The following is a 13,240-nucleotide window of genomic DNA, read 5'->3' as shown; positions in this document are numbered from 1 at the left end:
AGATGTATAAAGAGGTATCACACTAACTGCTGCAATCTATAATCATGTAATTACGGGATGATGCCCGGCTACACAACCGTTTGGCTACTTCATTCTTTAGGAATGAAGAATGATTCATCGCTCAATATCATGAAACATGAATCCATAAAAGCTTACAATTTGTTAGCTCTGCATGGGTAGTATGTTGTGGCAAAACAATGATAATAGATGCGATGCACAATAGGCAGCAAATTACATGAAAAATGGAAGATATCAAGGTAATACTGGGCTATAGATAACACGAGCATCTCAGAAACTAGGCGTTCATTTGGAGCAGCATAAACACAGGTGGTCCCGAACGCCGCCTCATCTCGCATCACAATCGCGATGTATACGTAAACAATTGACACCTGCACGACTAACAAGAGATGTCGCTAAGCTGCAAAACTTAAGATTAGAGTCTCTAGCACGTCGTCTGTAAACCGGTCGCATCGGTAGATGACAGATGACGTTCTTTTTTATCGCTTTCCGCGCAGTCGCGTCGTCTGACGAGGTACTTTAACTCTTCGGGGGTTTCTTTTTGTACTTGCGAGGTGCAGGCGCCTTGGCCTCCGGCAGTCTCAACTTTGGATACTCCATAGGGGCTTCGCGTTTGATTTTCCTCGGGTCGCAAGCGGCAGAGTAGGCCGGTATCGCGTTTCCCAGGCGCTTCATCAGTTTTTCCATGACGTAGTCGACGTAGGCGCGCAGAATCAAGTCGGCCGACTTGTCGATCTTCGTGGGCTGCACGTTGCAGATAACGACCTTGCCTCCAGTCTTCTTGGCCAGAAGGGGCAGCGCGCCGCACGGCATGATCTGGAGCGTCGAGCATAGGCACAGGATAAGGTCGGCGGCTCTGCAGTGCAGGTCGGCTGCTTCGATCCCGTCCTCGGGCAGCTCGTGCTCCCTGTCCAGGATAGAATCGTGCAGGTGACTGCGACACATCCGACCGTTCTTCTTGGGCACGGCACACGACGCACCGGTGGGCTTCTGGCCGACTGACTTGGTCGCCGTAGTCCTCACGAACTTCCAACCGCACTGGTTGCATCGGTCTAGAAACATGTTTCCGTGCAGGTCCGTGAGGATGTCCGGCGGGAAGCCCGACTTCAGGTGCAGGCCGTCGACGTTCTGGCTGACGAGGAACTTGAGCTGCCAGCTGCGCGCCAGCTCAACCAGGGCCATGTGCGTGGAAGTCGGTAGCGCGTCGTCGAACGAAATGTTGACCTGCGGCTTCTCACCCTGCTGCTCCAGAGTCCAGACTCCACGGGGACCGCGGAAGTTGGGGATCCCGGCCGAAGTGCTAATGCCGGCGCCTGTGATCACTACGATGTGCTTGGAGGCCTGCATCCAGTCAGCGAATCGCGCGATCTTGTTTTCGAGCAGTGACGGCTCATCGAAATGCTCGGGCTGGCCGCAGATGCCTTTATTGTCGTATTCGGACAGCCCGCTTGCATAATCGCAAGACATGGCGAACTTTCTGCGGCCACTTGTGGTTTTCGCTCACACTTCCATCGGCGCCGCCGCTGCTTGCTTTAGATACGATGAAGCGGCTTGCAGAAGCAGGCCGAGCTATTATGAAAGCCTCAAGATGTTAAAAAACAAAATAAACGTGCATAGCTTTAAATTACAACAGAGCGTGAGGTAAGGAAACAGCAGTCACAGAGAGCACTAGGATGCAACAAAAACAATCTAGCAACGTCTTAAGTTTTGGTCCTGATTTCGTGGCAGCTGCAAGGAAATCGTATAGCCGCAGTTATTAGATGATGCACTAACTCGGCAGCACATTTTAGGGAAATCATGAAATTTGTTTTTGCCCTCGGATACTTTAAGGGAAAAAAGCATAAAAAATTGCATCATCGTCTTTCGTTCGTGAGGCGCCTGTACTCCTTTCTCTTCGTTTAATTTCCTGCGTACGTTGTTTAAGCATCAGGGTACTTTTAAAAGATTGTAAACATGTCTTTGCATCTTTTCTCATGCGACTTGCGTTTCGAACGTACGCGCCAACGCGCGCTCTCTTCAGGAGTGGCCCATCTACTATTCCCACGTAGAACGGCGAGCAACGCACACTTTCACTGATAGTGCACACGCGGGCTCCAAATGACGGTTACCTTCCACATAAAAAGCACCTCAGAATGTTTCCTGCCCTTTTATGTCCCTTCCTGCCCCTTTATGACCTTTGTTTATTTCATATCTGCTGCTATCCTTAGGTACATAGTGCACATAACTTTGCACGAGGCCAGCAAGTTCAGCTATGTCATGGATTGCTTGAAGCTTTCCATTAAAGAATTTTATTTTGCTAACTATTTCGAGAGTGGGACTCATGTCCAACTGGGCAGGTTATTGACAAAACATGATACTCTTGAAAACTGACCGGGGAATAAATTTGTGAAGTTTTGTAACAAATCGCTTCATTGTGGAGGGAATAAAGCAAAATACACAACATGAATGGTGTAGAAAAAGCGTTGTGTACGAATCTAGAAATGTGCTTCTCTAAAGTAGCAAAGTGAGAGCAAAGTAAAAAAAGCAAATCGTCCAAAAAGCCTGAGCGAAATTCTCGTTGATTTTGACAAGAGTTTTGTTCAATAAATAATTCTATCACAGCTTTTTCATCTACCAGATGACCGTCGATCCAATGGGTCGTAAAAGACAGTTCAACATCAGTGTACCTCCCTCCGTCTTTTGATGCGAAAGCATCAACTGGCCCATTGAGTGAAAAAGCTGGCGTCTGTCGTGTGGACAAGCGAAGAATGGCACCCAAGTTCCCATTGGCTGCAATGCCATGTCACGAGCGCGCCTCGACGAAGCAGAGCGAGCGAATGGGAACACCTGCTGCTGCACTAGCGTGCCAGGTGCTGTGTAAGGGGAGAGGGCATGGCCCTCAAGTCTCGGAAGCCTGTTATCCACGCAAGCTCTCGCCTGCGTTCTAACTGCGCCTTGGTACTCTTTATAAAGAAAATGCATTTCTAAACAGAATTTGAAAGGAAAAACGGCGGTAGTGAGCTTCGAGCCTACTACACCTCTCAGAGGCCGAGTGTCTTACCCAGAGGGCTAAACAAGCATGTCCTAGATAGCAGGCCTGGGCACTCTGCTTTATGATGTCCTGCTACTTGGACCAATATTTCAATTCCCAAGCCCCGTGTGAAGAAAGCGGTGACATCAAAATCGCCGCAGCTTACCAAAGCCTCTTAGATCTATCTAGGAGGCCTTGGGATCACTCAGGAGCGTCCCCATTGATTTATGTGGTAGTCAGGCAAGGTAGCATGATGTCACAGATCGAAGTGCACCGACCTTGTGCTCTCTAGCAGATTTTGGCCAACTGCCTCAACACACTCGTTCATTGGCGTTCACTTGGACGTTAATGCTTTCGCATTCATAACTCATAAGAAGTGCTTATGTGTTGCTGGATTTTTTTTTCCTTTCTTCTTTGCCTTGCTGCCTGTATGGCTCAACCACTCAAAATGGCTAGGACTACTGTTACGTCTTCCGAATCCAGCAGTACTTGTGAAAAGCTGTAACCTTCTTTCTGAGCAATGGGTGTATTTGCTAAACAGTGACATAAATATGCTCAAAAGTTACCCACACTTTTGAGGAGCGTTGGATAATGCAGCTGTTCTGATCAAAATTCAACAAGCAGACCCTTTTCCTCTGAATAAGGCATCAGGGTTAGTGCACTTGCTATTTTTGCACAAGGTTCTAGCAAACCAAACATAGGCAAGTTTCATAAAAAGGTAATTATTTAATTTCCAATTTCCAATGTACAGTTATAACGAGCACTGAACACTGCTTCCAACACATGAAGAGCAGCACAATGTTTTTTATTTCGTGGGCATTTTTTAACTTCTGTCTGATGAAATACAAGCAACAGCATAAAGATGGTAAAAGACACAAAACAGCGACATAAGACGATGATAGCAAAAAATAGCAGTCCAGTACGAATTACGTTTCTTTTTAGATTGAGACGAGCGTTGCAAGCTTAGACGTCATATCGGGGGATCTAACATACTGCCAAGCGTTGCATGGGCTCATAGCTGGCACAAAGCATAAAAGAGAAGGTGGGGTTGCTTCTGCATGTCCTGCAAGTCTGGCGTCTCGAGCAGCTCATCCAGAGAACGCAGGAACTCGGCCACGTTTGCTGTGCGACATTTGTCCCACAGCAAAGGAACGTAGCATGATGTTAGGACACAAAGTGGTGCAAGTGAGAACAGCATAGGTGCACACATAGATAACTACTTATCATTAACAATCTGAAAGGTCATTCTCATCATACCATTTAAAGTAATACAGGGCAAAGCCTTGGAAAACACGTGGAAGGCAGGAGATGGAAATTCAAATGATCAGCAAAACGAGAACAAGGTAAAAGCTGGAACCAACTTTTCAACAAGTGGAATTGTCTTTTTCAAGGTGACACATGCTCTCTTCTGCACAGTATTGACACAGTATTTCCTAGGCACAGTGTCACGACGAAGCTTCGTTACAGGGATCTGCAATTACCCCTGTCCTCCCTCAACAGAAGTAAAGATGTGCCAACAGACTTCACAATCTCATCATTCCTCCACACCCTTGACTAGTATTCAACTCTTCTTGTGACTTACTGCCCATCAAGATATAAAAGTGCGAAAGAGGCTTGCCCTTAGAAAAGTGAAGTTCTGCAACTCTGAAGAAAAGCAGATCTAGCATTATGCCAACGTGATCGTCAGTGTTGAAGTCTTCCCAACTATAAATGCGAGATGTGCAAGTAAATATCAGAGGTAAAAGAGGGCACTGGTGTGCTTAATGTTTAGTACACAAGAACATCTGAGCATGATCGCTTACATAAAGCGCTCACTGCTACTTTTGTGCGACATATGCCTGCCACATGAGTTCGAAACGTTAGTACAAATAAAAGCTGGTAAAATGCAAATACTAGGCAAGACCAAAGTACCCTTCACAGAAAGAGATGGGAAGTCTCTATGAAGCCAACTGTGAAAGTGCTTGACAGTGTTCAAATGATTTGGGAGCACAAGGTGTCATCACAATTTTATGACTTGTAATTTAATTTTAAACAATTCTAATTGGCTTTGCCTAACATTTGCCACTTATCTCTTAAGTCCGCGCACTTGTAGTCTACAGCAACGTGAAGTTAACAAACACGAATAAATTTAGGTCGTAGCTTTCTTGTTTTGCTTATTACAAGCAAACCAAACTGGTCAGCCTGCTCCGGGACTTTCCATTGAATCAGAAGGCGCAGAAAAAATGTTTAGCGACTTGGCTCATAGCATGGCAACACTGTTTTGAATATAGCAGTAAACATGAAGTTAGCATCAACATTTTTCAATCTAACTGCTGTCCAACCAGTCAAATGTGCAAGCTCTTCTCGGAAAAAAAACATTACTTGTACACACAAAAATACAACGGCTCTAAATGAGTAACCACAAGAGCTGGACAAGAAAACAACAGGCTTGTGGAATGACTTCAAAGCAGAATGTTGCACACAGTACTAACTGGAAGTCTAACACAGAATGTGAACTCCTATCTTGATTATGGCATACCCAGAGACCAGCAAGATGAACAGTTGTGCTAGTTGGTGCATATTCAGTGTTACTGATAAACATTACAACACTAGAACAAGTATGCAGAGAACAGCAAGGACAAGACACATGCTTCTCCCATCACGCTTGTTCGAAGCGTTGTGATGTGTTCCAATAATCATAAATTGGGAGACTAGCAGAGAAGTCTGCAGCTCAATGCTCAGTGTAGCTGATGGTACATGTAAGGACAGCAGCAGCTCCAATGTATGTGTGCACATTCTTAGTGCCTATATCTATGTTAATAAGAGGGGCACTAAGTGCCATGGCAGTGCACCTGTCCTCCAGTTACCTTATCCGTTCACTTTTATACCCATAGTGTCTATATGTGAGGTTGCCAGGCATCACCTACAGATAATTTTTCTTTAAAATACTCACCAGAACTTAGTAGCAGGGGACTTGCACTCACCACTGAGCACTTCACTGATACATCCAGCATCGTTCAAGATTACTTCTCCATCAACGCCACTTGTGCACTTTAAGGGGAGATTCAACACGAGCTAAATTTCAATCTTGCTTCCCAACAAGCAGGCTGGGTGAGGCTATTCCCTCGCATGTGAAGTAGCCATCATTTTTTTTTTTTGCATGTTGGATAGCTTCACTCTATGCTCGGTGCTAGTAGTACTCATGCAGCGGTGCAAGGGGTGCCTGGACTGTGCTCTGCTTCCTGGTTCCCGAGGATGGCTGCACACCAGATGTGCATGCGCAGCATTTGGGCTCTCTTCTGGTGCGTGACGAAACTCAGCAGCTCTAGGGCCTTGGCAAAGTCATACTCGTCGGCGTTCACATTGTCTCAGCTGATTTACGTCTGCACGCATGAAAAGTGAGCTCACACCACGCACAGTAGAAATTGCAGGCGTGGTTCGTAAAATGCTCCTACCTTGGAACGACAGATAGAACGTTATAGATGCACAGCAGATGAAAGTCAACATTTATTGTGGAGTGAGGTAGCTCTCATTCTCGTCCACGGTTGATCCTCCAATACAACAGCTGTGCCAAAGGCACTGCATGAAAGACAACCAAATGATAACGCAGGCGCCGGTCAATAAGTGACTAAGCTGAACTCGCTGGCATATACTGCAATGTCGCACATGTCATCCGCTTTTTTGTATAACTCATGACCGATGAACCAGCCTTAGGAAAGAAACACACAAATAACTGCATAAAACAATGTTATACTTTCGTAAGAGTGACCTGGGGCGCAATCGGAGATCTTTGTTCGATACGTGTTCTGTTCGGTTGCTGCAACGTCACAAAGTGGCAGTATGCAAAATATCTGAGAATGGGGCGGAGAGAGCAGCCAATCGGCAAGCGGTGAACTCCCTGGAAGTTTACTTCCCTCGTTTGTCGTCTGCTTGCAGACAGTATATTACGAAACGAAATGTTTCGCGTCTTTCAACTGGATGAAATCTTTAACTAAAAATAGATTTTTTTTTTACTTCTCAAGCCCAAACACGTTTTCAAATAGCAGTACGTGTGACTACTGCAATTTACAACCATTAGTTTCTCTGTGTTGTCGCTATAGGTGGTGTGGCGCACAGCGAGAAGAAAAAAGAAAAAAAGAAACGACGGGAACAGTGGCGCACTTTTCAAGAGGCAGCAACAACATTCCAGTGGCTCGCTGGCACCGATGATGGGTTCGATTTCGCTGTACAACAAACGCACTATCTGTTTCGAGAAACGAAAGCGACGCCGGAATTCGCTTTCTTCCATTTCTTCAAACGCGATTCGCCCCCCCCCCCCCCCCCCCCCGCTTTCCTTCCTCCTCGAGCAATGCCAGCGAACAAGTTCCCCACGCAAACGCAATTTAACGCAATTTTCTCGAATTAAACTATGGATTGGATCCGAACGTGCCATTGCGCAGCCGCCAGTTAGATCCAATCGAATCCACCATACGCGCCATGCAAAGCCGGTCTCGTAACGAGCGTGTGATCACTCCAAACTTCCCAACACCCGTCGGGTTTGGCGCCTGGCAGACGACGAACTCGGTTGTACGATGATTGACAGGAGCGTATCGTCATTTTGATGTCACCAAAAACGTGGCTGTGCCCCGCGGAGTAGGCCAATCGTGCGCGCCGGTAACCGACTGAACGCACCGAACCACGATCTCTGATCCCAACCTTGGCACAGCTGTTGATACAAAGCAAGGCTGCAGAAAAAATTTTTTTTCCTCTTTCTGATCTGTTAGCATGACTTTATACAGCTGCTTGCTTTTGAAGTGCTGTGGGACTTCACGGCAAACTGGAGTGCATCCATAGGTGAACTTTGAGATGAGATGCAGCTTCATGGTAATGTGGTACAGGTAGTGTCACATTATGACCTTTTTAAGTCATTCACACATACCAACTTATACAAACTTGTCATTTTGCTGGTACTTCATAAACTAAGAGCGAGCTTCTAAACACAGAAATAATAAAAAACTTCAGAAGCTACTCACTCCCTTTCTTGATGCTGACTTCTGGTAACAGTGTACCACGTGGTAAAAACCTAGGTTGCAAATGGCCCACACATGATTCAGCATGCACTGAACAACAACAAAAAATGTCCCCGAAACCCACCTCTATCAGCTTTTCTGGTCCTAGCGCACTCACATTCTTCGGGTCTAAGCAGTATGCCTGCAAGTATTAGGACTGCATTTACGGCGATAGCAAAAGAAAGCCGAATGAACACACGAAGCTCCAAAGGTATTCAATTGCACACATCTTCATTCCACCTGGACTCCAATCCTTAAACCTTTGTATTATTATAATGCCTCAATGTTGCGTTCTTTATTAACCATCTTTGCAGGCATCTGCAACTTCCTTTTGGATCGTCCTCCTCATGAAAGACAGCATTTAAATTTACTATTTCCATTAGTACTATTACTGTTAACTTTGGGCTTGTGACCTGTATTCACTGTTTTTACTTGGCACTTGAAATATTTAATTTACTTATTGGGCTTCAGTTCATCTGTGGTAGATTACATCAAAGGTGATAAGCTATCAGTGTATGCTAACTATGGGTGTGCAAATATTCGAAGCTTTCGAATAACGAATCAAATAGCGTCCTATTTGACTCTGTGTTTTAATCAAACAAATCAATATTCGTAAATGCAAATAGTTTTCTAATACTCTTCGAATATTTCGAAAGATCAACTGCACCCAATTAAACATACAATTTCGAGCAAAAATGCGGTAAATTTCTGCCCCAACGAGCATAGTATATGCATAAAACATGAGAACTTGCATAGTGGAGCAGGCTACATCACTTAGGTAGCCATACTTCACAGGCTATACAGTGATGATTCGCCCTCTCTAAAGAGCTTGTGCATGCGAATAAGCTACTGGATTGCTCCTAATGCTCATTTGTGCTTTTAATAAACCACACTTCATAACACACTATGTAGTGACAGAAATTTGCTAACCTTAAGAATATTAGGTGGTGAACATCCGTATACAATAGTGATAATGGCTGTTCATTATTCGAAAACTATTCGTTATTCAATTTGTTCCCAAAAGTCACTATTCCCACACCCCTAATGATAAGAATGAGAGCAAGCAAACAAACAAATCAATCATTGAAACGAAATGTCAGACTTTGGCTCCTGGTTATTGTAAAAGTGCAGACAAGAACAAGAAATGCAAGATAGGAAAATAGCTTTTTCAAGGACCCAAACAGGCGCTAGCATATAAACAGTAAAGTATGTGCAGATAATGACTTTACGCACTTAAATATAACGCCTAATGTGCATGTGCTGTTTGAAGGGGCCCAAGAAGTGGAATTTAGCAACTGCATAAACCCGCGAGGGTTTATGCACAGATGAACATTCATGAAAGAGAACAAACATTAATGAAATGGAAAATTTTGTCGTCCAGCATCGTGTTACACTCAAGTGAATGACAATTCTTCCCCTTCCATGAACCTTCTTTCACCTTGCAAGATTCAGCAGAACTGATTGGCCATAAGTTGATCAGCAATTACTATGGCCTACTGCTGATGTAGAATAATCTGCTAAGAGTGTTTTCACACACACACACACACACACACACACACACACACACACACACACACACACGCACACAAAAAGCCTGCTAGGCTCAGCAATACTGGCAGAAAACAGCTGGAACACAGTTCAAGCTAAGCTGCGTTACAAGCAAGGATGTATATGGATGGAAATGTAGTAACGTGTCATGCATATTGCAATAGTAGCTTAATAAATTCAACAGCTGGATTCGAGCATCTCTGCTGGTTGAGATGTATCGTAATTAGGGCTCAAGTGCTTAATTTTACTGGTACGCAGTCTGTACAAGAGACTTTCATAACATTTTAGAACACATGCAATCTTTTACAATTTTTTAAAACAGAGCTGTTTCACATGCTCTCAAATGTAAGAGCTGCGAGTGAACTTCACATTGTTGCTTCAACTTCATCTGCTTGATACTTTCATTTCTTTTAATTAAGAAGTTTTTCCTACAATTTCAAGGGATTAGCATAGGCTCAAATGCCACCCAACTCTAAGTCCTTCTGACCTTTGACTGGCATAATGCTACAAGGTGCGCTAGTTAGTAGACCTCTTGGAAGCAAACAGCGCTAAAAACGAATGTGTTGTGTCTTCTTGTTCTGTCCCATTTTTAGTGCTGGTTGCTTCCCCCTCCCCCAAAAAAGAACTTTGACTGCACTGCACGGTTTCAATGCAATAGAGAACAGAATATAAGCATTGCCTTCTTAAAGAAAGAATTATGGGGTTTTACGTGCCAAAACCACTTTCTGATTATGAGGCACGCCGTAGTGGGGGACCCCGGAAATTTCGACCACCTGGGGTTCTTTAACTTGCACCTAAATCTAAGCACACGGGTATTTTCGCATTTCGCCCCCATCAAAATGCGGCCGCCGCGGCCGGGATACGATCCCGCGACCTCGTGCTCAGCAGCCCAAGACCATAGCACTGAGCAACCACGGCGGGTCGTTGCCTTCTTGAGAAGCAACTTTACGAAATACATGCGACGACCCAGCAAGCTCACATTCTTTCAATTTAATTCATTTTTATTTCACCATACACATGGTCGGAGCTTTTGGGCAAAAAGCTGTGTGCAACACTTTGACTGGGCCCAAGAGACCACGTCAAGGTAGAGCAGCGTGACGATGTAACCATCAGTAAAAAACTTAATTAAGCAACAAAATTGAGGTCTGCAAAAAATAATAAGGACATGTACCTAATACAGAGCACATAGGTAAATACGGTATCAGTAGCCAACATGTTATTAGGTGTTCAGAGCCAAGTATTTGTCCTCACGCAGACCCAGATTGTGCAGCGTGTTTGCAGCCTGGCCCAGCTTTCCAAGCTGGATGGCATGCAGCCAGCTGAGGGAGTTGTGGCCCCTCCAGGAAATGCTCAATGTTGCGGTGCTGTGACGCGGACTGAACCAGGTGGGCAGGTATTCTGTAGGAGTCCACCTAGTGGACTGTCCATTTCGGCCGCTGCTGATTGGATATAGCTCTACGAGCGAGGAGCAGACGAGCGGTCCCAGCCAATCAGCAGTGGCCGAAATGGACAGTCCACTTGGTGGACTCCTACAGAATACCTCCCCAGCTCTCCACGTCGTCCTGTACAAGTCATCAAGAGTGAGAGAAAACATACTCACCAAAGCACGAGCCACTGAGGTCACTTGGCATTCAAGAACAGTAACACTAATCGATGGGGTTCGACATCGCAAACCAATGCCTAGGTCATGACAGACGCCACAAATTATTCCTGCAGATTAATTCCGACCACATCAGATTTTATAAAATGAATTTAAGTAGTACACAAGTATTCTTGCATTCTATCCCCATTCAAATGTGACTGCCCCGGTGAGCAGTCAAACCCTCAACCTTGCACCCAGCAGGAGAGCAGCACATTTCTGAGTCACTATGGCAGGTCGTACTGTACAACAGTGCAGATGCTAGTGGTAGGACATCCCATTTCCTTTAGGACACATTTAGGACATCCCATTTCCTTAAGCCTGTGCAACCTTAACCTATGTTTTACACATGGCTGTCCAAGACATATGCTCAAACTATAGCATGTGAATTCCAGCTACTAGCACTCTTTCACCCCTATTTAAAGAACAAATGGGGCAGAGAAAGAGAGAGAGCTTATCCAAACAAGGGTGCTGCAATGGAGAAAGATGGCTAATATTTTATTACTCATCTGAGTCATGTTGCCACTTGAACACAAACTTTGAAAATCCCTACAAAGGAAATAAGGCGGAAATGGGACACTGATCACAATACAGCAGTAAATGACAACTCAACCAAATTCTTCCAATAGTGCACCTTATTCAGTGCCTTAGTGAAAGCAGCATGAAAAGGTAATTCAGTATACAGCTTGTGAAGCCAGTGAAAACCACTGCCCATTCATGCTCCGGACACTAGTGTCCATGTAAGAAATGCCAGAACAAGGCTAAGAAATACGCACTGTGAAAATATCCACACTATGTGTGGACAACAAACTCCGTCAACTTGCTATTGGTCTTTGCAAAACCGGCCAGGCTCCACTCTTATGTAATGTTCCACACAATATAGCACCGGCTGTTACGTGTTTTGCTTGTTCAAGCTCTGCTTTTGTGACCATCCATGTGACGGAGCAAACACAACAGATGACAAGGTGCAAAGTGTAACATCATGAAGCGGCACTCCTTCGTGACCTTGTGCAGGGAAGAAAATAATAGGAAAGCTCTACTGTTGTGAATTTTCTCGGGCATGATTAATGGATGCAGCCAAATTTTCCAAAGCTACTAAGCATGCACTGTTGCTCAAAGCGGAAAACAGAGCAGGAGAGATGTGTCAGCTCTTTTCGCTGGCACTACACTTGCTAGTTTACAAACATGCAGTTGTCCATAATATTCTTGTATGTAGTACTATGGCAGTGACAACACTGTGCTCCTGTGAGGTGCTAACAGGACAATTTCATCAGCATACTTAATTTCATAGATAGCAAGAAATGCTGCAATTGCTAAACCTTTCTCACTGGTTGCATTCGTGACCAAAAACTAACGTGCCACATATGGAAGAAAGATATGGGTATGCATCATGTAATTCAATGTAACACTGTCTTATACTATCATGTCGCAAAATATGACGTACTACAGTTGACTTCCATTGAGCCAACCCTGATGGGATCAAGAAAATTGATCGAATTAGTCGGCCTGTAGAATTAAGCACAATGCAGTACAAACGCCGCTACACACTGCCGAGTCATTGTTAGTTAGTCAAATCGGGTTTAGTGGCGCAAAAGCGGCTAAGGCTATGCTGCGCCCAACGCGAGGTGTTTTAAAATCCAGTTTATGAAGTAAAAGGCTGTGTTAATAATCTATACTTTATGTAAACATCCAGTGTCGTCTAGAAATTTACGGACGTCACATAATGGGACTAGCGGACCATCACCTAAAATTAGAGCAGGGTGTAAAGGTATGTGTAGTTGATATAATTTGTGCAAAAGTGTTCGTCGGTGTGTTTGAATCTGCATGCATGTGAGTGATATGTGCATAATTGTTAGTGGCTATTGACATTTCTCGCATGCTGGTGTGTCTTCTTTCATAAGTAATTGTGTGTGAGGTGCACGTGCCCAATGCGTAGTCGACAGAAAACTACTTCGAAGAACCGTTCCTGATGGTAACATGTCTTCCACTCGCCAACTA

At 44.6% G+C, this 13,240-nt stretch overlaps 1 protein-coding gene across 1 annotated transcript; it reads right to left on the bottom strand.

The window, feature by feature from the left end:
• Positions 1–537: 537 nt before the first annotated feature.
• Positions 538–2,572, bottom strand: LOC126516717 (NAD-dependent protein deacetylase Sirt6-like). The gene has a single exon (XM_050166816.3). The coding sequence runs from the start codon at positions 1,483–1,485 to the stop codon at positions 538–540; it is 948 nt and encodes a 315-aa protein (XP_050022773.1). The 5' UTR covers positions 1,486–2,572.
• Positions 2,573–13,240: the final 10,668 nt, after the last annotated feature.

Source organism: Dermacentor andersoni, chromosome 1, assembly GCF_023375885.2.
Source record: "Dermacentor andersoni chromosome 1, qqDerAnde1_hic_scaffold, whole genome shotgun sequence".
Classification (NCBI taxonomy): domain Eukaryota; kingdom Metazoa; phylum Arthropoda; class Arachnida; order Ixodida; family Ixodidae; genus Dermacentor; species Dermacentor andersoni.
This window is presented reverse-complemented; position numbering and strand designations above follow the sequence as displayed.

Excerpts from the sequence above, each read along its gene's own strand:
- LOC126516717 (XM_050166816.3), bottom strand. The coding sequence starts at position 1,485 with ATGTCTTGCGATTATGCAAGCGGGCTGTCCGAATACGACAATAAAGGC.